Source organism: Ips typographus, linkage group LG8, assembly GCF_016097725.1.
Source record: "Ips typographus isolate SLU linkage group LG8, UJ_Ityp_2.0, whole genome shotgun sequence".
Lineage (NCBI taxonomy): Eukaryota > Metazoa > Arthropoda > Insecta > Coleoptera > Curculionidae > Ips > Ips typographus.
In genome coordinates this window covers 8,510,979-8,536,134 of record NC_138429.1, presented here as the reverse complement: position 1 = coordinate 8,536,134, position 25,156 = coordinate 8,510,979, and the positions used below count along the sequence as shown (strand labels likewise).

General features: G+C 34.8%; 2 protein-coding genes across 7 annotated transcripts in view; one reads left to right on the top strand and one right to left on the bottom strand.

The window, feature by feature from the left end:
- Positions 1-1,822: 1,822 nt before the first annotated feature.
- On the bottom strand, positions 1,823-13,630 carry TfIIFbeta (transcription factor TFIIFbeta). Of its 3 annotated transcripts, none has more exons than XM_081985625.1 (5): positions 13,504-13,630; positions 13,156-13,449; positions 12,910-13,088; positions 12,635-12,846; positions 1,823-2,175 (listed from the first exon to the last, which is right to left on the bottom strand). In XM_081985625.1, the coding sequence occupies exons 2-5, from the start codon at positions 13,299-13,301 to the stop codon at positions 1,888-1,890; spliced, it is 825 nt and encodes a 274-aa protein (XP_081841751.1). In that variant the 5' UTR covers positions 13,302-13,449; positions 13,504-13,630; the 3' UTR covers positions 1,823-1,887. The 3 variants fall into 3 exon arrangements, with proteins under 3 accessions (XP_081841751.1, XP_081841749.1, XP_081841750.1); XM_081985623.1 differs by having other exon boundaries at positions 13,509-13,630; XM_081985624.1 differs by having other exon boundaries at positions 12,910-13,061; positions 13,509-13,630.
- A 492-nt stretch (positions 13,631-14,122) lies between these two features.
- The window catches only part of LOC145733015 (uncharacterized), a 29,547-nt gene continuing 18,513 nt past the window's right edge, over positions 14,123-25,156 (top strand). For 2 of the 4 annotated variants that reach the window (XM_081985612.1, XM_081985609.1), the window contains exons 1-5: positions 14,124-14,412; positions 15,282-15,371; positions 16,807-16,929; positions 23,284-23,454; positions 23,530-23,909. In XM_081985612.1, the coding sequence (XP_081841738.1) occupies positions 14,398-14,412; positions 15,282-15,371; positions 16,807-16,929; positions 23,284-23,454; positions 23,530-23,909 (779 nt within the window). In that variant the 5' untranslated portion in view covers positions 14,124-14,397. Of the gene's footprint in view, positions 14,413-14,766; positions 14,869-15,281; positions 15,372-16,806; positions 16,930-23,283; positions 23,455-23,529; positions 23,910-25,156 lie in introns of all 4 variants that reach the window. The other 2 variants (XM_081985610.1, XM_081985611.1) reach the window with 2 other exon arrangements.

The window sequence follows — 25,156 nt, the reverse complement described above, 5'->3', positions numbered from 1 at the left end:
AGAAGCAGCGGTATCATGACAGTCTATGCCTTATACATATTTGAGTGTTTGATGTTTGTCAGTAAGAATAAAAGCTTATTTGAGAAACAACATGAAACTGGATATTTTACCAGAGCGGAACATCTTACTTATGCTCAGCACAGACTCCAGCTATCAGAAAAAAACCCGGAATATATGTGCGTAAAATTGTATAATAAGTTGCCTTTAAGTATAAAAAAAATCAATGGATGTAAACGTTTTAAAAATGAAGTAAAGAAACTTTTGCTTGAATTAGAGCCATATTGTATTGAGGATTATTTAAGATAGTAGAATTTTGATATTGTATACTGTAATTTTTCTACATTATTTATTTTTCTTGACGTTATTTCTATTTGTTATTGTAATAACCAATTGGAAATAAAGATTATTATTATTATTATTATTATGAATTTGTAGTCAAAAATTGTAGAAAAAGTAGTATTTTATGTTTTCAAGCCAATTTTCGGGGGTAATATCCCTAGTGCATTTAATTTTTCCGGAAAAATTCGGAAAAACGAGTTTCTAAGTAATTTGTTTTAACAAATAGCATGAGCGAGAGTGGTCGAAGACGAGGGATATAATCTATATTAAAGTCTCTCGATTTGCATGAAAACTGGTTACAAACACAATTTTTCAGCTTCAGAAATAAATTTTTATCTTTTCTAAGTCAATTTTCAAAACTAGTCTTTCAGTTTGCCTGGAAACTATAAAAACTGGCTACAACGAAATTTTTTTAGCTTCTTTAGTGAATTTTCCGTTTCCAACACAATTTTTAAGTTGAGTTGGGTTAGTTTTGGTTCTTTGAACGTAATAACTGAATTGTCTCGTAAACGAAGTTTCAAATCAGAATTTTATAAGAGATAATTTCTTTTCCATCAGGAACAAAAAAGAAACTGTAATTTTTGAAAAATCTCTAGAGACGTAGAAAATTAGGCAAAAACATGAAAACCATCTTCCTCTATCTACGCTACTGGAGAATTTTGGCAAACGTTATTCATAATGACTAATAATTTCATAAGTGCTTGTTCCAAATTTGATCAAAATTGCTCCAACGGTCAGACCGTTGGAGCAATTTTTACGACAAAAAAACGATTTTTTAAACAGAAATTTGAAGGACTGTATTTTCCTTAGGAAGCATTTTTCAGGAAAATGACATAATGCATGTCAACTTATTTTTTAATTGGCTATGGATTGGTGAATTATTGACATTTGAAACTGGACCACCCTGTATATGAGTGGAACTGTCAAAGCAAAATAACGTCACACGAAAGGCAGTAAAATATCTACTGATAATATTGTAACATAGTAATTACACTATGTTCCGTACCTGCATTTGCTTCGGTCTCCCCCAATACCAGACTTATGTAAACAAGATCAGCGAATTGGGGTCATGATGTGGGTATAAATACAGCTTCAAAGCACGTACTAATCACCGAACTCTGGGATCTTCCCCAGAGGGAGGTCACTGACTGATCTCTGGGATAGTCTGGGTGCACCATCTGTATAGCTTATCTCCCTTTAGCAGTACCATAGCGTCTTATTCGGCGTGGTGAATGCCCTGGGACACTAGTCTAGGGTTCTATTCACCCCCGGTAAGCGCGTGCCCTCCGCGAACCTCAGTAACCATTCCCGCTGATATACCGTACATCATGATCCTCGCCTTCTTGGCAATCTGGGGGTAAAAATCCAATATAAGCCCATTGTAGTTTTATCTTGAATAAAAGCGGATTACCTGTACACCTGTGGTATCCTTCTTCTGAGCTACCCCCTAACGTGACAATATTTGCAATAAAAAATTCAGGAATAATCCATTACAATACTTTAATATTCCAATAAAAACACAACAATATGTAAACGACTTCAAAGAAATTAATCGTCATCAGAATCCTCCTTTTTAGCCTCAGATTCCGGTTGTTTATAATGCCGATATTCCGGTTTAAGTTCCCACATGTTTTTGTGAGGATTTTTAAGATTGTAATTGCACACCTCTTTTAAAATCTCTTTCAAGTATGTTATTGGTTGTTTTGTTATTTTCACTAAATCTTTAATGTTGTAGTATTGATGCTTTTCGAAAGCGGAAAACAACATGTCTAATACGGCGTCCTTGTCGTCACGAGCCTTCTTTCCTTCCATCTTCTTGCGTTCCATGTATTCAATCTGAAAAAAAAATTATATTCAGAATTAATTTTAATTATTCAAACACTAGTTATAGAAAATAGACCAAATTTTGGCGTTTTAGACAGCGCAAAATCAAAATTTATTGCTTACTTTTACGATTAGTAGAGGACGCCACCTTAGAGCTATTTTACATTACAACTTCTTCCTACGCACTCCTAGTAAAATTTTGAGCGGTACATTTAAAAGATTGACTTATATGAAGAAAAATTAAGTACCCTTTATTAAATATACAGGGTGTTTCACCATAAATGCGTCATATTTTAGAGTTTGATTACACGTCAAAAAACAAACCCTAATTTGGTATAATAAACTATGGTCCAAAGATCTTACGGAGATAGACCGTGTAAAACTTTAAAAAATGATAGTCTATTTCATTTTTTAAAATGATTACAGAATATATTAACAAAAACCTTTTTGTTCAAACGGACGTGAAGTACTCACTTCACGTACAGTTTAGCGGCCGTGAAAGGCACTTTTACGGCCCTACGGCCGAAAAAAAAATACAGGGAAAAAGTAAATTAACAATCACTATGTCACCGTCTACGCTTATTATTGCTTGCTGGTTACGATTTCTCTGTGACCACTGTGTGCACCAATTACAGCAGTACACCCATCCATATCAGTACAGCAATCTTCGTCTCCGAATTTCATTTTTGCGTAAATGAAAAAATGGAAAATATTTCTGACAAAAGTCAGTTTATTATTTAACGTCACATCAACAATGCATAACCAGCAAACTTAACGATAAACGTCACCGTGATTGCTAGACCCTTCTCATTTTATTTATCAAAAATTAAGAATTTCTAAATAAATATCGTCCTCAAGATTGTTGTCCTCGGCCGTAAGACGGCCTCGGACGCCAAACTTTCTTTCGGCCGAAAAAATACCATTTGACGGCCTAGGTATACAAATAACTATTGTAGGTGTCCACTATTAACGATAAACCACGTTTGGCAATAAAAAAGGTGAAATATGAAAGTTATCCGGGCTTATAAGACGTGGTCCAATGGAATTTCTTCCTAACGTTTCGTCACAGAAGTTTCGTCCACATCTACAGCGGACATTATCAAAAGCGATGACGTAACGGTCGAAGTGCTCTTCCGTCTCTCTCTACGTCATCGCCCTTGATAATGTCCACCGCAGATGCGGACGAAACGTCGGTAAGAAATTCCATTGAACCACGGCTTAGAAGCCCGGATAACTTTCATATTTCAGTTGTGACCCCTGGCTGGTGGTTCATCCAGTGGATCTTTAAGAAATCGGTGTCTGGATTTTAATCTGTGAGATGATAACGATAGTCGAAGTTTTTTTCAAGAAACTTTTCAGAGTGTTCGTAAGCTGCTCTTCTTAATTTGGGATCGCTGAAACCTGCAGCTCTAAACAGGTTTCCCAGTTCTGTGGGCTTCATGCATCTCGTCACCAGCCTACAGGTCTCATTGTGGATTTTTTTGGCATGCGCCGATCTGGACCATACAGGACATGCGTACTCGGTTGTGGAGAAGCAAAATGGTTCTGAGGACAGTTGGTTTGGCTATTTGTTAGTTTCCTCAGGATGTTATTTCTTGCGGCCACTTTGTGACGGGTCTGTTCACTTTGATGCCTATATCTAAGTGATCTATCCAGGGTTACTCCGAGATATATTGGCTTCTCTGTATGTTCAAGGCTGATCCCATTCCAAGCAACGTTAAGCTTTCTTTTAGCCTGGCGTCAGCGAAGGTGGAATGCGCAAATCTGAGTTTTAAAGGGATTGGGTTTGAGTAGTATGCTGTGTGCCCTCCAGTTTTGCCTTTTTAGTTAGTTAGTTAGACTTTTTTTCCGTCCAGGGTCACATAGAACTGTCGGTTTTGCTGTAAGGACCTTATCATCTTTACTTATTGGTAGTCTTTGGTAGTTTCATAGATCTTGGAAAGTAACTTACGGTGGTTTACTGTGTCGTACAAGCCTGTGCTCAGTGAGAGCAAGGACTTGATTAGTGCATGATTTGCCTTGTCTGAAGCCAGCTTGTTGGGGGATAATCCTTGAATCCACGACGTTGCCGATGCGATTCAAGATCAACCTCTCGTAGAGCTTGAAGAGATGACAGAGCAGAGAGATGGACCGATAGCTCTTTGGCGACTCAGGGTCTTTTCCTGGTTTCAGAAGCGCCACTACTTTGGCCTTTTGGCCAGTTCGGTTTTCAACTTGGAACGTACCGCACGTCAGTTCCATGAGTGCCATTTTTTGCCACTAAGAAACCACGTTTCTTGAAACGGTGTTCAGGGAAATTTGAAGTTGACGACCGAATTCCGCAGCCGGTCGAGTGGAGATGGTGGGACCTCTAAATGGAAACGTCGTCGATTCCTAAAAATCTACGGGGAATTGTCTTGTGCGGTGCACTTCCAAGAGGCGGAAAGGGTGACAACCTAGGAGAATACCACGTGGCTGTGACAGTGACGGTTATAGTTTCCACGAGGAATGACTATATCTTTTGATCGGATGGTGCCTTAAAGCGATTTTTTAGAACTTTTTGTAGCTATCTGGGGCTCAGGGGCTCTAGCCCGACTATCTGAGCCTCTCTCGTAACGAGCTGGTAAAATAGCCCTAGCTGGTAGTGCCAAAAAAACCCAGCAACAACAATGTATAATTTTAGTTGTTGGGACTTTTGATTTTTCGAAGGACCACTTTCCTCGTGCGAGAAATGATTATCACACTCAATTTCTATTTTCGTTCCGGTTTTATTAACAGTTTGATGAAATATCAAAAAAGTGTAATAAAGGAGAGTTGTAGAGAATTATATTCTCTACAAGATTGCATCAGGGCACTTTTGAAAGCCTTCATAGTCTAGTTCTTCTACATAAGTTTAGTAGTACGCCATTGCTTTTCCATAAAATGCAAATCATGTTCAAAATTCAGTATTCAATTTAGACCAGAAAAGGTATCTTGAAACTTTTTAGTAGGTTTTTCAGTGTATACTATAAAAAATTATGATATACAGGGTGTTTTAGAGTTGTGGTGACAAAAGCCTAGGAGAGATTCTCCTGGCAAAATCAAGCAAAAAGTTCAAGAGAACATGCGTCAGCAAGTGCCTTGTTCTTGAGATACAGGATGTTCAAATTTCATTATATTATGATTTTCGGACAACTTTCAAGATTAAACTGTCATAATTTTACCTGGAGGACTTAAAATTCAATATTTGAGAGCGATATTCATGACATGATTTAGAACCTTTGAAGGTAGAAAACTAATTCGAAAGCTGAAAGTTTGATTTTCAAGATAGTTTTCATGATTTTCAGACATAATCCAACTTCGGAGAGCTTTTTTCATATTTTTTTTTAGCTATTAATGTTTATATAATGTTTATGCGGCGAAACCGGTGTTGCTAGCATATTTTGCAAAACTCTTTGCAGAATATTCTGCTTCGTCCTTATGGCCGAAGTATTCCATGTTACGAGCTAGAATTGAAGGAAAGATTGGAAATCAACAAATACGGCGCTTTAATGCGTTTTATCAAGAAGAAAAACGTCGGATATAGAGCAAACAAATCAAAGGTCAATTTACAAGAGAACAAATCAACGAATTTGTACGTTCTGCTCCAGACAAGGAATTTTTGATGTTAAAAGTGGCCTTTCTAATTGGAATTGAAGGAGCCTGCCGAACCAATGAACTAACCAAGATGACCACGGAAGATGTTGACGTTTTAGAGGACAAGTTGATTGTTAGTATTCCCGACTCCAAAAGCCACAAGAAACGGACGTTCGAAGTATGCAATGTTAAGGCCAGCCCATATGTTACTCACCGAAGATTGTTTCTATCATACAGAAAAGGAAAATGTACAGTACAGCCCTGCGGCATTAATTTCTTCGCTAAACTACCTCAAAAAATAGCTGAGTATCTTTCACTTGAAAATCCTAATATGTATACTGGTCACTGCGTTAGAAGATCTTCGACAAATTAATGCTGGAGGGGATATATTGGATTTACAAGAACTTGGTGGATGGGAATCAACAAAGATTGCTAAAGCAGGGTATCTAGAAGAAAATTCAAATCGGCGATGTCTCCGGCAGTGGATTAAGCCCTAGGGAACCGGATGAAATGGAGAGGAATGCATACTCAGCCATTAATCAGCCTTCAGAAGACATAAATATGATCGTGGACTCCAAAGGCAGTGGAGTATCCGTTAAGTTTGAAAACTGTCAAAACATTGAATATTCATGAAAAGTCGTTGTAATATTATTCTGTTATCGAACCTGTTGTCCTTCGTAACTAACGTATTATTAGTAACTAAAAGGTTTTATGAAGGAATTAGTACAATTATGATGTTGATAATTATTAATAAAGAATAAGATTATTCATATAAAATCGTTTTAATCTTCAATGATACGATAAAGTTTTTAAAGATAGAAAACTGACCTGAAAGCTTTAACTTTGCCTTTCAAGACTGCTTTTATGGTTTTGAGACAAGTTTCAAGTCGTTACAGTTAAAAATTGACATGAAAGACTTGAAATGCAACTTCAGAGAGTTGTTTCAAGATTTTTTATCTGAATTCTAACCGTCAAAGGAAGAAAACTGATTTGAGAGACTTAAACTGTGTTAAGCATATTTTTGGATTTCCTATTAAATTTCCTATCTAATAACCTGGAAAACACTACAAAATTTGGTACAGTCAGATAAAAAAGTGGTACCAAAGTTTGAACTGCCAGAAACACAGTTTGAAAGGACAGTCAGTGACAAAATCACCTGTAAAACCTACTAAGAGTAAGAAAATGACTGTTTTAAGTAATTTTTAGAATCCTCATTAAATTTCCTATCCAACAACATGAAAAAACACTACAAAATTTGGTACAGTTAGGGAAAAAGCGATGTCAAACTTTGAACTGCCAGAAACACAGTTTGAAAGGACAGTCAGGGACAAAATCCCCTGTAAAACCCATTTGGAGTGAGAAAATGACTGTTTTAGGCACATTTTTGGAATTGTTATTAAATTTCCTATTTAATAACAGGAAAACCAACTACAAAGACTCATTCACCTTTGCGAGACTCACAATCTAAGAATCAATAATGGTTTCTTTAAGCATAAAAATATCCATCGCTATACATGGATACAGAGTACTCGAAACCTTAAATCAACTATTGACTACATCATCAGCCAACAAAAAACAAATTTGCAAATTAACGATGTGAGAGTCCTAAGAGGAAGCACCTGCGGATCAGATCACTATTTAGTAAAAGCCAAGATAAGGCTACATTTTCGAAAAACTAGAAACCATCAAGAAGATCAAAGTAATAGTACACCAAATATACACCAAAATACAACTTTGACAGTCTTAAGGATGAGAGCACAGTATTTCTTTATCAGAGACGACTCGACAGTAAACTCCTCAGTCCTGAAGAACACACGTTTGGCGAAGTCTATTATAGGGTCAGAGAGAACATTATAGGGTCTCTGACAGAAGCCACACAAGAGTCAATAGGAATAAAGAAGAACAGCACCAACAAGAAACATTGGTGGAATGGGGAGATAGAGACAATGGTTCAAGAAAAAAAACAAAAATATCTGAAATGGCTAACTACATAAAATGAAGAAGACCTTGAAGGGTACAACTATATTAAAAGGCAGCTAAGAGTGCAAATTAACAGAGCAAAAAACGAGTCTTGGGATAGGAAGTGTGAAGAAATTAACAGCTATATAGGAGGAAGAAAATGTTCAGAAGTATGGAAATTTATATCAACTGTCAAGAACCCAGGAAAAGACGGGGCGAACATTCAAGTGATTAAACCCGAAGAATGGTTAAAACACTACAAAGACCTACTTCAGGAATCTAGACAAGAATATTTAACTGAGTCTCCAAGACACTTCAATGTACAAGGAGAGGAAGTTGAGGTATCTGAGGAAACAGTGAGAAAAGCTGTTATGAACCTTAAACTAGGTAAATCTAGCGGTCCAGAAGGAATATATTCCGAAATGTTAAAATATGGAACTCAAAAGCTCTTTAGAAATTTAACAGTTATTATTAATAAATGCTTGAACGGACATTCCGTCCCTAAGGAATGGAAAATGGCTCTCATCTCCTCCATTCACAAAAAAGGAAATAAACTGGACTGCAATAACTATCGGGGCATCTCGGTTACAAGCACATTGAGCAGACTGTATGGTAGAATTTTACGTGATCTCATTGAAGAGGATTATAAAGGAAAAGAAGAGGAAGAACAATGCGGTTTCAGAGCAGGAAGATCATGTACAGACAACGTGTTTACTCTAAAACAAGTTATAGAGAAGAGAAGTGCTAGAAACTTGGAAACGCACCTAGCATTTGTTGACCTACAAAAAGCCTACGATACAGTCCCAGTATCAAAACTATGGAGGGTCTTAGAGCAATCCAACATTAATCACACCTACGTAACAGCCCTTAAAGAACTATATAGGGAATCAAAATCAAGAATTAGGGTAGGCAAATGTGTCACTGAAGAGCTTATGGTGAATAAAGGATTGCGTCAAGGATGCTGTGTCTCTCCCACTCTTTTTAAAATATACAGGGTAATTCAAATTCGACCCTCACCATTGGGATCTCGGAAACTATAGGAGATACGAGAAAGTTTAAATTGGGGCAAAGTTGCGCAATGTAAAGCTCAACCAAATGCAGTTTTAAAAATTTCGATTTTCCGAGTACTTCCGAAGATATCCGAAAAAAACTGAAAATTTGATTTTTTGTTTTTATTTATTTCTAATCTTATTTGAAGAGATATTCCAAAACTAAAAGCACCTTTTCATTGCCACTTTTTCTCAGCTATTCGATGATGGATTCAAATTTGCCACACGACGTTTCGTTTTTTGGCAGCCATCATCAACTTTCTTTTTTCTTATGGGCGCCATATTGGATTTTTAGCCCACCAAATAGTACGTTTTATTCTGATTTTAGTGATGTATAATAACTTATGATTTGCTTCATAAATAACAAAATAATTCAATAAAAACTATTTTTACTTTAGTTATTGGCTTTGAGTTAATGGGCCGTTTCATAAAATTTCATTATTTGACAGTACTTGTCAAACACGATAATTCGGACGATCATTAGAGCTTTTAGAGATTTTACCTTAGTTAGCTTTGAGTTAATGAGACGTTTTATGAAGATTACTTGGTAGTACTTGTCACACGCAATTGGCCTGAACATACTTAGTCACAAAGGTGTACACGTGACTTAAACCGGTTTATTCACTCCAAGAGCTTAGGCCACTCGCTACGCTTGTGGACCTAGTTGTTCTTTTCGTGAATAAAAAATGGTTTAAGTCACTTGCTGCAAAGTAACTATTAAATCACTCTGAATGACATCTGCCTATTTACAGATGTAAACAAACAAACATCAATGTTACATCTACGGGGCGCGGTGCAAATTTAATAGAACTGTAATTTTAGTTTTTTTTTAATATAAGAAGTCGAAATTTAATAAAATACTGTATAAGACACGTGACTTAAACCGGTTTATTCACTCGAATAAATATGAATGAATAAAAAATGGTTTGTCACTTCCAAAATAAATAACTACAAACTTGCACTTAACATTATAAAAAATTGAAATTTGGCAAAAAATTAAGTTCCTAAAATGATGATCTTTCTCTTGGAAACATAAATAAGCCTTTTAAGTTACAGATAATGCTAACAAATCTCTTTTTCTGATTAACCTAAATAGTTCAGCAATGCTTGTATAATAATATTTTCTGCGGGGGTTTCTTTTCTAGATATATTTTTAACTTTGATCGACGCTCTAATGATCGTCCGAATTATCGTGTTTGACAAGTACTGTCAAATAATGACATTTTATAAAACGGGCCATTAACTCAAAGCCAATAACTAAAGTAAAAATAGTTTTTATTGAATTATTTTGTTATTTATGAAGCAAATCATAAGTTATTATACATCACTAAAATCAGAATAAAACGTACTATTTGGTGGGCTAAAAATCCAATATGGCGCCCATAAGAAAAAAGAAAGTTGATGATGACTGACAGAAAACGAAACGTCGTGTGGCAAATTTGAATCCATCATCGAATAGCTAGGAAAAAGTGGCAATGAAAAGATGCTTTTAGTTTTGGGATATCTCTTCAAATAAGGTTAGAAATAAATAAAAACAAAAAATCAAATTTTCAGTTTTTTTCGGATATCTTCGGAAGTACTCGGAAAATCAAAATTTTTAAAACAGCATTTGGTTGAGCTTTATATTGCGCAACTTTGCCCCAATTTAAACTTTCTCGTATCTCTTATGGTTTCTGAGATCCCAATGGTGAGGGTCGAATTTGAATTACCCTGTATATAGCGATGGCACTAAAAAACTGGAAAAGAAAGGTCCAGGGAAGGGGAATAGAAATTGATGATAGTTGCTTGTTTACCCTACAGTTCGCAGACGACCAAGTCGTAGTAGCCAATGATAAAGAGGATGTGCAGTACATGATGCGAAAGCTAATAGAGGAATACAGAGAATGGGGCTTAACAGTCAACATAGCCAAGACAAAGTATCTATGTGTGGGAACTCAGGACGGAAATTTGGAACTGGACAATGGCCAAGAAATCCTTCAGTGTCAGGAATATGAATATCTGGGCATTACATTCGACAACACAGGAACAGATGTAAAAGAAATCGGAAAGCGAATAGTCAAAGCCAAAAAAGTAATCGGAGCTCTGAATGGAATCCTATGGAGCAAAGAAATAACCAAGAAGCGGAAATTTAATATCTATGAGGCAATGGTAAAAAGCACCCTCCTATATGGATCAGAAACCTGGAGAATTTCAGATAGACACAAGAAAAGAGTTGAGGCAGTTGAAATGGATGCAATTAGGAGATCGATGCGCATTTCACGAAGAGAAAGAATAAGAAACGACATCATAAAACAACGGATGGGAATAGAAGACGCAATAACACAGGATATCGAAAACAAGCAACTTACGTGGTACGAGCACGTGGAAAGAATGTCAAATACCCGATGGCCTAAAAGAGTACTTCATTGGCAACCAACAGGCAGAAGAAAATGAGGAAGGCCAAAACAGGAGTGGCAGAAAACCATGCAGAAATGCATGAGTGACAGAAATCTAACACCTGAAGATTGTGAAGACCGAAGAGGCTGGAAATTAGGTGTCGGACAACGTCGAAAAACGTTCTAAACCGGCCTATATACAGGGTGTCTAAAAAGTCTGGAATATTGCAAATATCTCGAAAACTGCTGATTTTATTTTTCTCAAAATTTGCGTCTTGTTATAGTAAATAACAGCGCATGACGTGAGGGTGAAATGAGGTTCGCAAGTATACAGGGTCAGTCACAAAGTATACCAACTTTCTTAATTCAAACCTAACACACTGTATATTACTTCAGATTTTTTTTTTTGTTTTTTTTTTTTGTACCTACCTATAACAATGATAGGTGTAACAATGACAGCTAACGTCAATATAATGTTAAATTAATTGGCAAATTTTCCTATTACTTAAAATGGTGTTTTTGAGTGACAAGGATACTTAAGATGTCAGTCTTTTCCTTCTCACTCATAAACACCAATTTAAGTAATAGGTAAATTTGCCAATTAATTTAACATTATATTGACGTTAGCTGTCATAGTTACACCTATCATTGTTATAGGTAGGTACAAAAAAAAAAAAAAACAAAAAAAAAAATCTGAAGTAATATACAGTGTGTTAGGTTTGAATTAAGAAAGTTGGTATACTTTGTGACTGACCCTGTATACTTGCGAACCTCATTTCACCCTCACGTCATGCGCTGTTATTTACTTTAACAAGACGCAAATGTTGAGAAAAATAAAATCAGCAGTTTTCGAGATATTTGCAATATTCCAGACTTTTTAGACACCCTGTATATATAAAACCAACTACAAAATTTGATACAGTCAGGGAGAAAACCAGTGCCCAAATTTGAACTGCCAGAAACACAGCATTTGTAATTTACTATTCAAATTTTCCTGAAAAAGTAAAATACTTACTTTACCAGTAATTTAATCATCACTTACAATTACTAATTTAAAAATGTTTTGATTGTGGTCATTTTAACTTCCCCCAACACCGAATTACTGTTTTTTTTTGAAAGAAAAGAAATTACTGAAAGTTTCAAGTCTGTATCAATTTGACCTAATATTTCAGTTAAAAGCAATGTTTTTTAAAACAATGTTGAGATTGTAAAATAATGATTTTGTCAATATTTCCATGAATTGGTAATATCATTGAGTATGAGATAAGTGAAGCAAATATTTAGGGAAATTTCCGAATTCTGCCCTTAGCAATTAGGAAACTATACTGTCAATTTAAGGACAGTATCAATAAAAATTGTTTTAAAAAGTGCTCTTCAAGGGTGTAACATAACAATTTGTTTTTGCCAGTATTTAGAGATCTCTGGCATTTCCAAAATGATTCTAGAGGCCTCTGACAATATTTGGGAATATGCTATACATAGAAAAATACTTACATTATTTTTGTGGTCAGAAACAGGCTTGAAGCTGTGCACCACCCTGTCTAACTGTTTGACTTGTCTAGCAGGTAGTGAAGCCTTTCTAATGGAATCCAGCTTTAGCTTCATATAACAATTATCTGCATAAGGACGACACTCCAGTTTCTGTACTATTTTGCCTTCCATGTACAGTTTTTCAGTCTCTGGTACTACTGAATCTGTTTTTTCAGCTAGAATGGAGACACATACACATCAAAATTTTGGATAACAGTCAAGAAATGTTGGTTGCATACGAATCACATGTGAGAACACTCCTAATGTTTGTTGTGTTACAGTGGAAACATCCAAACGATGGTCCTTTGGTATTGTGTTCTCGCCAGGTTCATTGAGGTTTAAAATCGCTGACGAAAGTGACAAGGATACTTGAGGCTTTTGGCCCTGCTGTCTTAAATTTGTGATAGTTAGTTTGATGCTACACTAATTGTAATAATTACTTTAAAACTGGTTTGTTTGTAAACAAGAAACCTGTTTTAACTTACTTGGCTATTTTCAGTTTTCCAACTTCCATATCACTAGACGCTTTTTCCCAACGATTTGCCACATATTTGGGTACTTTGACTAACCAGACCCCTCGGTTTGCATTAGATAAATCCAAATCTCTGTCTATATGTGTGTCTTTAGACATATTTGGTAACAAATTATTTTTAAACCCAAACTGTTTGCTTTCAACTTGCAGGCTTGAGCCTATCACAGGATTTATAGCTTGAAATATAATTCCACTAAAATTAGACTCAAAACTGCTGAAACAAACACAAAACCAAGGGAACAATACCCTACAAAATACATAAATAATAAATATTAAAATTGTTCTAATTTGACATTCTAACCTAACGTGTAGGCAGTAGGGGCTCGTTTGTTTTGGTGTTCTAGACTGGCTGTGACGTCACGATGACGTATTTTGACACAACCGTAATTGGACCAACTATCAATTGACGTCATCCTGACGTCACAGTCTCATGTCGCATCTATAGCCGGAGTAGCAAAAAATGGCAAAATGATCGAGGCTGAAGTCAATAAGCACAACTTGACAGTGTTGCCAAAGTTCGCTCTATCGAGCGAGATCTTTTTTAAAATCTCGCTCGTTTTTTGTTGGCTATCCGCTTAGAACTATCAGGAAAATAAAAAATGGAAAAAAGCCTGTAGGCTACAGGCCTGTAGGCTATCCTATTTTTTGTGCGAGATTATGTACAAAATTTTATAATAATTAAATCTGACAGTGTAAAGAGTTCATCAAACAAACTATTCGAACCATCAATTCTATTCTTTATAATTTACTTTTTTGCTGTGTACATAATTTTTTGCATTGTTTCAACTTAAATTCGCAAATTTTGTCCGATTTTTTTCTCTAACAGGACAACTCGCTCGAAAATATATCAGTGTGTGGCAACACTGCAACTTGACAGCGTTGACAACTGATCTGTCATTTCAACTACAAGCGTTTCGTTTGCATTGTCGAATTTTTGTTTTTCAAGATGGTAGCCAAACCTTTTAGTGCGGCGTTGCTTCAGGCTTCCTCCTAAAATCCATTAATACCGTCTAATTAAGGCATTTTACCGTTTTTCTATGTCGAAAACCGTGTTTTAGAGATATTTTCGTATTGTAATGACGTGTAATACCAAGTGGACCACGTGAATTTTGTTAAAGTTTGGCTTTGCCGGCCACTCACTATTTAGGTCCCACAATTTTCTTTCAGACACACATTATCCTTTATTTAATACTTTATGATTATGTACACGGTAAGTAAAATGTTGTAACATGTTTTATGTGATTGTACTTTTTAGTTTTTTGCTGTTCTACCACCTAGTTTCGTTTTTTTCTATTGCCTACAGTATTGTAAGGTTATCTTTTCTAATCAGCTTCTTGTGTACAGTCCTGCTTTTTTTAAGGAAATAAGTAGAATAAACAGTAATCACCCATGTCTTTTGAGTTTAAATTGAATAGAAAGTTAGGTATACAAATAAAAGAGATTAGTTTAAAGAAGTTTTATGAGTTCACTTAATTGGTACGTTAATATTTAAAGTTTAATTTTTTGACCTTTTTAAAAGTTTGTCAGATCTGTTATAATATATTAAATATGCTCATCTTCGTAGCTCAACGAAACCTACCATAAGGACACTTCCAGAACATATTGACAGCAACTGTTATTTTCTAAAATTATAGAGAAGTAAATCCCAAGCATGTCTTTGTGGTCGGTAAGTTTTTAGTTTGATTTTTTTTAAGCCTTTTTTAATAGGTTTCTTTGGGGCAAATGATGTCTTGCCTTAGTAGAGCTTGAAGGAGATGAGAAAAAGCCATAATTGTATCATAAATGGTACAGTTCTTAAAACAGTTGTCCACAACTAAATCGGTTGTTAAACCCTTAGTTGCCATATTTTTTTAAAGCCCTTAATTCAGTTGCCAAATTTGTCCCAACAAAATGTTGTAGAAGTAGATTATAACCATCAAATTTTGAGAACTCTGCTCCATAAGCATCTTACCTACCATATCCCTCTTGTATCACCACCCTGTATCATATTAGCTGAAAAATATAATTTGGGAACAAAAGTAACTAGAGAAAAATATTTGTTGTATAAATTGTTTCATTAATTTTAAATTTTCATTTCAGGGAACCACCACTGAGCAAGACAATCGCTTTAGCGACAAGGAGAAGAAACTTCTAAAACAAATGAAGTTTAGCGATTGTTTAAGTCAGAAGGTAAGAAGTCTTAATTGATTTTTTGGTAAAATTCTTCATTACTAGAGTCAGGATTAAAAAGCACTAAAATCATGAAAAAAGATCTTGTTTTCCTCAAAAAACCTTTAAAAAAAGAACAAAACTCTTTCAGAGATGCAAAGTTTTTATTTTTTTTTGAGTCAAGGAAATTTTTAAGCATTTGGAAATTTTTTGGAAGCTTTTAGACTGTTTTGATACCTTTTGGGAGCTTCTAGACTAGTTGAAGAGCATTTGGAATCTTTTAGACCATTTTGGACTGTTTGGGAAGCATTTTTGAGGTCCCGTAGTGTTTTAAAAGCTTTTTAAACTACTTGAGGAGTATTTGGAAGGTTTTTGGACAGTTTAAAGAGCATATTGAAGTTTCTGGAATGCTGTAGAGGCATTTGGAAATTCTTAGACGGTTCTAAAATTTGTTGGAAGCTTCTAGACTAGTTAAAGAGTATTTGGAGTCTTTTAGACTGTTCTAAAAGCTTTTGGGAGCTTCTAGATTGTTTTGAAAGGTTTCCGATTGTTTTAGAAACATTTTAGAGTTCATGAACTGTTTTAAAACCTTTTTAAACTACTTGAGTATTTGGATGGTTTTTGGACAGTTTAAGTAGCATATTGAAGGTTCTGGAATGCTTTAGAGGCATTTGGACATTCTTAGACGGTTCTAAAATTTTTTGGATGCTTCTAGACTAGTTAAAGAGTATTTGGAATTTTTTAGACTGTTGTAAAAGCTTTTGGGAGCTTCTCAATTGTTTTGAAAGGTTTCTGACTGTTTTAGAAACATTTTGGAGTTTCTGTAGTGTTTTGAAGTCTTTTTAGACTACTTTAGGAGCATTGAAGGTTCTGGACTGCTTTTAAGCAATTTGAAACCTTGTAGATGATTATCTTTAGACGAAGCTGTTAAACTGCTCTAGAAGCATACAGAAGCTTTTAGACTTTCTTGAAATCTTTTGAGAGCTTCTATAGATAAGTGGAAAAGCTTTTGGAAGCTTCTAGGCTGTTTTGTAAGCTTCTGCAAGGCATTTTGGAGCTTCTATAGTGTTTTGAAATGTTTTTCAATTTTTTAGATTATGTCAGAGCATATGGTTAACCATTTTGCAACAGATAATTGGTATGTTTTTGTCTCTCAGAAGCTTTCAATATCTCAATATAGCTATTGAAATTGTAAATTAACCTTTACAAAAGAAAACCATACAAAAAATGGCAGCAAATAAGCACAAAAAGAAGAAAAAATCAATAAAATCTGTCAAATGACGTGTTTTTGCGTAAATCGTTTACATTAGATATCAAGGTGTGGTTGATTTTATTTTATTTACAAAATTTCTAGAAATCCGGACTCATTACCTAACTATAAGTGAGTGATGTAATGAATCATTACTATCACCCTGTATAGTGCTCAAGGGTTTGTAAATTTTTGTAATAATTTCAGGTGGATATGTCCAAAATCAAATTGGACGTCATCAAGCCCTGGATTCAAGACAAGCTAACTGAAATATTAAAAATTGATGATGATGTAGTTGTGGACTTTGTGTATAATCAGTTGGATGAGAGAGTAAGTGGATTTTTACTTTACTAACACCATTTCAAAACAAAATATAGCACATGCATGTAAAGCTTAGTTTTAAAACTTAGCTTAAGCTATAACAGATGTCAAACACCAGGGTTGGGCAAAATTTTATTGAAAAAATAAAAAATCACCGATTTTCTGCAAAGAAAATCATTAATTGGTAAAACTTTACTTGTTTATTGCATAAAACCAGTAGATTTAATTTTTCTACTCAGTTTTCCAGTGTTTTGTTCAAAATGTCAGTGCAAACTTTGGATTTGCACACTCTGATATAAGAAACAGCTTTGGAATAGAGAATATTTAGTTTTTAGTTAGTAGATAAGTGCTTAATTCATTTTGTTCCGGTTTTGTTTTAAAAGAATCTTTGTTTTACTTTATTTTGTGAGTCTAATTACAAAATTAGAATTTTAGATTTAAAACGTAATTTTTATATAAAATATCAGGTGATTTAAATCATGATTAAAATCACAATTTAAATCAGTCCAACCCTGTTAAAAACATGTTTGATGTTTATGAAATACAGGGTGTCCAGTAGTAGATGATAACTTTTAAAATTTTTATGGAGATCTTAAGGTGTGATTCTTCTGAAAATTAGTGTCTTCAGGTAATGAGTCATCATCATTGTCACATTGCTACTTCTACAAAAAAGTAGCAGCAACTTGGTTATTTTAAATGGAACACACTGTAGATTCTTATAAATTCAAAATTGCTTCTAATCATTTTCTGTTAATACGACTTTATGTACTTTTTCTTTATGAGATTTTGCTACATTTATTGATTTTTTTATTGAAAATACTGCATCAATAAAACTGTTTTTATTTGCTTGTTTGGATTCCTAAAATCAAACCATTTTGGTCACAGTTTATTAAGGTCTAAATGGCTCTCCCTGTATACTTTTTTTTAAAACAAAAGTCCATTAAAATTGTTGGCATTTAAAGACTGTGATTTTATTGTTTTCTAAAATCACAGTTGTGTATTTTTTCATTTTTCCTATAACTTTTGTATCAACAGTTTTTCGTAAATTTAGGGACAGTAAAGATAAACAGATAGTCCTTTAATAATTCAGGGTTTTGAGGAGATTGATTCCATGGAAATTGAGAGAGTTCCCAACCATTACTAGTCTCAGTATTCGAATTTTGATTAAATTCTTTCAGTTTTGTATTCTTGCAGCGAATTCAATAAGTTTAATAATAATAATATTAATAATGGTATTTATTTAGCATGTAGCTATAAAAATAAACACAATAACAAATCATGCAAATATAAAAATATTAAAATTAATGTAAAAATAAAATGGACAAATATGGACCTGTTTAAAAACAAGTAACGAATTAAAAAGTGAAAACATTAAACAAAATCAAGCTAAAACACTTAAATTACAACATGTTGTCTTAGGGCTCTTTTAAAATTGTTCAAATTATCACAGTTTTTTATTACATTAGGCAACATATTAAAATCTTGAAGGCCTTTGTACAATACTGAATTGAACATATGTGTTGTTCTACAATTTCCACTCAGAACAGTTTCTCGTGCTGTAACTGTGGACTTCGTTAAAAGATTTGATCCGCTTGCATATACAGGGTAATTCAAATTCGACCCTCACCATTGGGGTCTCAGAAACCATAAGAGATACGAGAAAGTGTAAATTGGGGCAAAGTTGCGCAATATAAAGCTCAACCAAATGCTGTTTTAAAAATTTTGATTTTCCGAGTACTTCCGAAGATATCCGAAAAAAACTGAAAATTTGATTTTTTGTTTTTATTTATTTCTAACCTTATTTGAAGAAATATCCCAAAACTAAAAGCATCTTTTCATTGCCACTTTTTCCTAGCTATTCGATGATGGATTCAAATTTGCCACACGATGTTTCGTTTTCTGTCAGTCATCATCAACTTTCTTTTTTCTTATGGGCGCCATATTGAATTTTTAGCCCCCCAAATAGTATGTTTTATTCTGATTTTAGTGATGTATAATAACTTATGATTTGCTTCATAAATAACAAAATAATTCAATAAAAACTATTTTTACTTTAGTTATTGGCTTTGAGTTAATGGGCCGTTTTAAAAAATGTCATTGTTTGACAGTACTTGTCAAACACGATAATTCGGACGATCATAGAGCGTCAATCATAGTTAAAAATGTATCTAGAAAAGAAACCCCCGCAGAAAATGTTATTACTATACAAGCATTGCTGAACTATTTAGGTTAATCAGAAAAAGAGATTTGTTAGCATTATCTCTAACTTAAAAGGCTTATTTATGTTTCCAAGAGAAAGATCATCATTTTAGGAACTTCATTTTTTGCCAAATTTCAATTTTTTATAATGTTAAGTGCAAGTTTATAGTTATTTATTTTGGAAGTGACAAACCATTTTTTATTCATTCATATTTATTCGAGTGAATAAACCGGTTTAAGTCACGTGTCTTATACAGTATTTTATTAAATTTCGACCTCTTATATTAAAAAAAAAACTAAAATTACAGTTCTATTAAATTTGCACCGCGCTCCGTAGATGTAACATTGATGTTTGTTTGTTTGCATCTGTAAATAGGCGAATGTCATTCAGAGTGATTTAATAGTTACTTTGCAGCAAGTGACTTAAACCATTTTTTATTCACGAAAAGAACAACTAGGTCCACAAGCGTAGCGAGTGGCCTAAGCTCTTCGAGTGAAAATAAACCGGTTTAAGTCACGTGTACACCTTTGTGACTAACTATGTTCAGGCCAATTGCGTGTGACAAGTACTACCAAGTAATCTTCATAAAACGTCTCATTAACTCAAAGCTAACTAAGGTAAAAGCTCTAATGATCATCCGAATTATCGTGTTTGACAAGTACTGTCAAATAATGACATTTTATGAAACTGCCCATTAACTCAAAGCCAATAACTAAAGTAAAAATAGTTTTTATTGAATTATTTTGTTATTTATGAAGCAAATCATAAGTTATTATACATCACTAAAATCAGAATAAAACGTACTATTTGGTGGGCTAAAAATCCAATATGGCGCCCATAAGAAAAAAGAAAGTTGATGATGGCTGCCAAAAAACGAAACGTCGTATGGCAAATTTGAATCCATCATCGAATAGCTGAGAAAAGGTGCTTTTAGTTTTGGAATATCTCTTCAAATAAGATTAGAAATAAATAAAAACAAAAAATCAAATTTTCAGTTTTTTTCGGATATCTTCGGAAGTACTCGGAAAATCGAAATTTTTAAAACTGCATTTGGTTGAGCTTTACATTGCGCAACTTTGCCCCAATTTAAACTTTCTGGTATCTCCTATAGTTTCCGAGATCCCAATGGTCAGGGTCGAATTTGAATTACCCTGTATAGGGTGGTAACAGTCCATTTTTTAATTTAAACACAAATACAATCATTTTCTGGACAGGTAACATGCTTAAAATCGTGGACATTGTTACGATGGGAGTATACTTGTTGCATCGCAATATGCACCTCATTGCTCGATTTTGCACAATCTGGATCTGATTTATCTTAAAACCAGGTAGACCGTACAAAAGAGCAGAACAAAACTTGAGATGAGGGGCCGCAATACAGTTATACAACGGACTTTGGCAAGGCGTTTGACCAGATTGACCACTCCCTTTTACTCCAGAAAGTTTCTGAGCATTTTGGTTGCTCCGACAACTTGGTTTCATTGTTGAAATCTTACCTCTTGAGGGCTTTAGATCGGACATGTTTATTCCTACTTCTGGCGTACCTCAGTGTTCTAACCTGGGCCCTTTACTTATCAAGCTTTTTATAAACGATCTAATTTCAACACTCAACTGCAGGACACTGCCGTATGCTGACGGCATAAAAATATTTAATCGCATCGATACTTCGGCCGATTGCACCCTCTTGCAACACAGCATATCCGTTCTCAGTCAGTCAAAACCTCAACATCTCGAAATGTAACGCAGTCTCTTACTCACGAAATAGAACCCTCGTACAATTTAATTATACATTGTGCGAATCCACCCTTGACAGACTGTCCACTATAAAGGACCTGGGAGTGGTTTTCGATGCCAAATTCTCTTTTATTCCTCACATCAACAAGTGGCTGCCAGCGCCTCTAAAACTCTGGGCTTTGTTTTGAGAAACTGCAAACTTTTTGCTAACCAGGATACTATCAAAGTGCTGTATAACTCCTATCTAAGATCAAAATTGGATTACGGTTCAATAGTGTGGTCCCCTATATAATACAACTCCCACATTCAAACTCCTGAGTCCGTGCAAAGAAGATTCCTAAAATACTTGATGTTTAGAGAGGATAATGTATACCCAGAAAGGGGTGTGGAGCATAACCGTATTCCTCTTAGGTTTTCAGAACTTCCTCTAGCTATACGTCGGGAATTGCAGTCACTCTCGTTTCTCTATAAACTTACCAACTCTAAAATAGACTGCCCATACTTGTTAGAGCGGGTTTCGTTTAATATTCCTCGTACGGCGGTCAGGCAACAACCAACTTTTTCATTGGCATTTGCAAGGTCCAACATCCTATCCCAAGACCCTATACACAAAGCCTGTTACAGCTATAACTGTGTAGCGGCTGACTCAGATATTTTTTGCGACAGTCTCTCGTCCTTGTTGCACAGGTTTTGCTCGTTCCCCCCTGAATCCTGTTGTCCACAAGCACATATCCTTTGCTCCTCCCCCCCCCCTACCTTTTTGTGATTGTATTGTGAAACTTCATTCTTGTTCGTCTTTTTTTAGTTCATCAAAAATGACTCCCAGATACTTTATTTGACTTTCGTACTCAATCCTGGTGCCATTCATAATTACATCGAGCTGCTCCAAGGAGACGTTTCTCAACCTACTTTTGACTTGAGTGGATTGACACTAAGCTTATTTTTACATAGCCATCTATATTTTTCAAATCGTGGTTTACGTTCGTCTGCATAAGATTCAAGTTACTCCCAGATATGTATTTCATTGTAACATCTGCGAACAGCTCGATGCAACACCGATCCACAGCCCCAACTATGTCATTGACATAAAGCAAGAACAGCAATGGCCCCAAGACAGTTCCCTGTGGTACTCCATGTTGAACACACAAAGGATCAGACATGCTATTCATATACTTTTCTCTTTGATTAGTTTAGTTTAGTATGCTTTATTTCATAATTACATTGAGTTACACAAAGATGTATAAAATAAAATTAAATGACGTCACAAAAACTACCCACACAAAAACTACCCCAATCTTATGTGACTAACTAAAATAATCCTGAAGACTATATGGTTCGAGATCTATAAGAAACGTTTTTAATTTTCTTTTAAACATTTTTTCTACAGTAATCTTCTTAATATCAACATTTAATTTATTATAACATTTGATGCCCATATAATATACACCTTTTTCAAACAATGCCAGCCTATGTTTCGGATAAGGAATGCCACTTGTGCGAGTAGGATAATTTGATACAAATTCAGCTTGGTTTTTAAAAACGAACATAACTATTTCATATATGTATAAAGCGTAAACAGTAAGCAGTCTTTTAGACTTAAATACTCCTCGGCAAGATTGTAATGGTGACATTTTATAAATTATTCTTAATATTCGCTTTTGAGTAACGAAAATGTTTTGAGCTTTAAATTTTATTCCCCAAAAAATAATACCATATTTCATTTCTCCTTCGAAATTCGCAAAGTAGAGTGTTCTCTTGGCTGCGTCATCCAGATATTTAGAGACTACACGAATACAGTAGCAAACTTTATTAAGTTTATTATTAAGATATTCAATATGATGAGACCAGTCTAAAAATTCATCAATATAAATTCCCAGAATGATGTCTGTTAGACAAATAAGACTCGAACCGTACCGCTCAAACCCATACAATGCAATTTTTTTTTTAAAATTTTGCTGTCAACTGTCTTGAAGGCTCTTCTAAAACGCCGCCAACACAAAGTTACCAACGTCCAACTCTTTTTTAAAAATATCACATAAATTAACTACAACAGTTTCACAAGAATGACACTCACGAAAGACCGATTGGTTCTCCACAACAATGCTACTCCTGTCACAATGATCTTGTAACTGAATTTTTACTGCTGTTTCCAACATCTTGTTGAAAACGATCTACATAGGAAAATAGTCCTTACAATGTTGCTTAAGGCAAAAATAATGTTTAAGGCAAATTAAAAAATTGTTCAAATTAGGGTTAATACCTACAGCACTTAAAAATGCTAGGTTTTGGTTTTTCGAAAATAAGTCACAAACGAAGCAAAAATTGTTGTTACAACGGTATGGGATTGCCCATTAAATGCTGGAAACGATTTCCATTTAACCTTTGTAGTTAGGTTAGGGTTTCTTACTTATTCACTTTGTTGTTTTCAGTTTCCTGATCCAAAAAAAATCCAAATAAATTTGACGGGTTTTCTCCAAGGGAAAAATGCTCGAGAGTTTATGGCTGAGCTGTGGGCTCTCTTGATATCAGCCCAGGAGAATCCCACTGGAATTCCGGATATACTAATTGATCAAAAAAGAGAAGAAATGGCCAAAAAAAAGGTAAAGAATTGTACCTTAAAATAGTATATTTACACAATTGAAAATACATTGAATTTTCATGTTTTTTCGTTTCAGGAAAAAGAAGATCGAGAAAGAGAAACTCGCGAACGCGATAAATCCGAAAAAGAGCGTAAATATCGAGATCGATCGCGATCGAGACGTAGTCGAAGCCGTTCGCGAGGCGCAAAACGGTCCTTAAGTCGCGGACGAAGCAGCGTGAGACCGAATAAGAAGCGCAGTTCTAGCCGGGATCGAAAGTCGCGAAGCCGGGACAAACGGTCGCGGACTGCCGAGAGGCGTTCTTCGAGAAGCAAAGAGAGACGCAGCAGAGACAGGGGTTCGAGAGACAGGAATGAACGCAACAAAAACCGAAAATCAAGGAGCCGGGATAGGAAATCGAGAAGTCCAACCAGAGATTCGAGAAGCAGAGATCGAAAATCTACCAGCAGATCAAGGTAAATTAATTGTGTACGATGGATTGTTTTCCGACATTGAAGTTTAGCGAAATTCATGAATATTTGCTCGTCTCCTGGAATCCACAGAATCCTCTACAGAATGAGCTTTTTATGTTTAGTGAAGGGATCTCAGAAAGTTGGTTAAATAGGGAAATATTGCAGTTTTATCTCTCGTCTCATCTAGCCGTTTTATTGTTGCTTGTAGAAAGATGATGTTCAGATAAAAGTGGTACATATTTATGAACTAAACAAGGTAAGCTGATCAGATTGTTTCTGACACTTGTAATTTTTGACATATGACATACTTACTTTTTTCTAATGGAAAGCATAGTCGAAAATAACATCTTTAAAAAGGTCTCATTTCAAGCTTTGTAACGTTACCAACAAGATCCAATGGCGGAATTGTACCCTTTTTTTTTCTATTTTTGCATTTTTAATATCAGCCATCTTAATTTTAAAGGTTTACAGCACTCGTTGTTTTCCGTTATTTGTTATTTCATCTCATGAGCTTAGACTGCCAGATCCAATTGGCATTAGATTACACCCCACATAAACACAACTAATTAAATGACGTTATTTTCGCTTGTTCATTACGTTATATCAGACTTGCAATTATTGCAACTGCAATTCAATTTGTATTTAATTTGTGCAAATTTTAAAAAATAAGGAGCCAGTATCATAGTCATAATTAATTTTTAAAATGTTGCAATTTTATTTTTTAATTATAGAAATATTGGAAAGTGCGATTGGCGCAGGTTGCATTCTGGGTCCTCTCTTGTTCATGTTATTTGTCAACAATTTGCCAACTCTTAGTTATATATAGTATGCAGATGACACTAGTTGATAGTTATGTATTTATTTGAAGACTGACTATACTGGATGTAACAGAGTGGAATACGGATGTTGATAACTTTGACAGTAATGAATTTAGAGTCCGGATTAAAAAGCAAAACTATTTTCCTCAAAACAGCATAAAAATGTGTAAAAAAGCTTTAAAAAAAAGAACAAAACTTTCAGAGATGCAAAGTTTTTTCTTTTTTTGAGTCAAGGAAGATTTTAGACTGTTTTGAAAACATTTTTTGAATTACTTAAGGAGCTGGAAGGTTTTTGGACAGTTCTAGAGTTTTTTGGAAGCTTTTAGACTGTTTTGATACCTTTTAGGAGCTTGTAGACTAGTTGAAGAGCATTTGGAATCTATTAGATCGTTTTGGAAGGCTTTCGGCTGCTTGGGAAGCATTTTGGAGTTT

Coding starts and splice junctions, on each gene's coding strand:
- TfIIFbeta (XM_081985623.1), bottom strand. CDS start 13,615: ATGACGTCAATTGATAGTTGGTCCAATTACGGTTGTGTCAAAATACGT. Junction 13,089..13,155: donor GGAAAACTGAAAATAGCCAA/GTAAGTTAAAAC, acceptor CAATTAGTGTAG/CATCAAACTAACTATCACAA. Junction 2,176..12,634: donor TTTCTGACCACAAAAATAAT/GTAAGTATTTTT, acceptor TTTTTTTTTCAG/ATTGAATACATGGAACGCAA.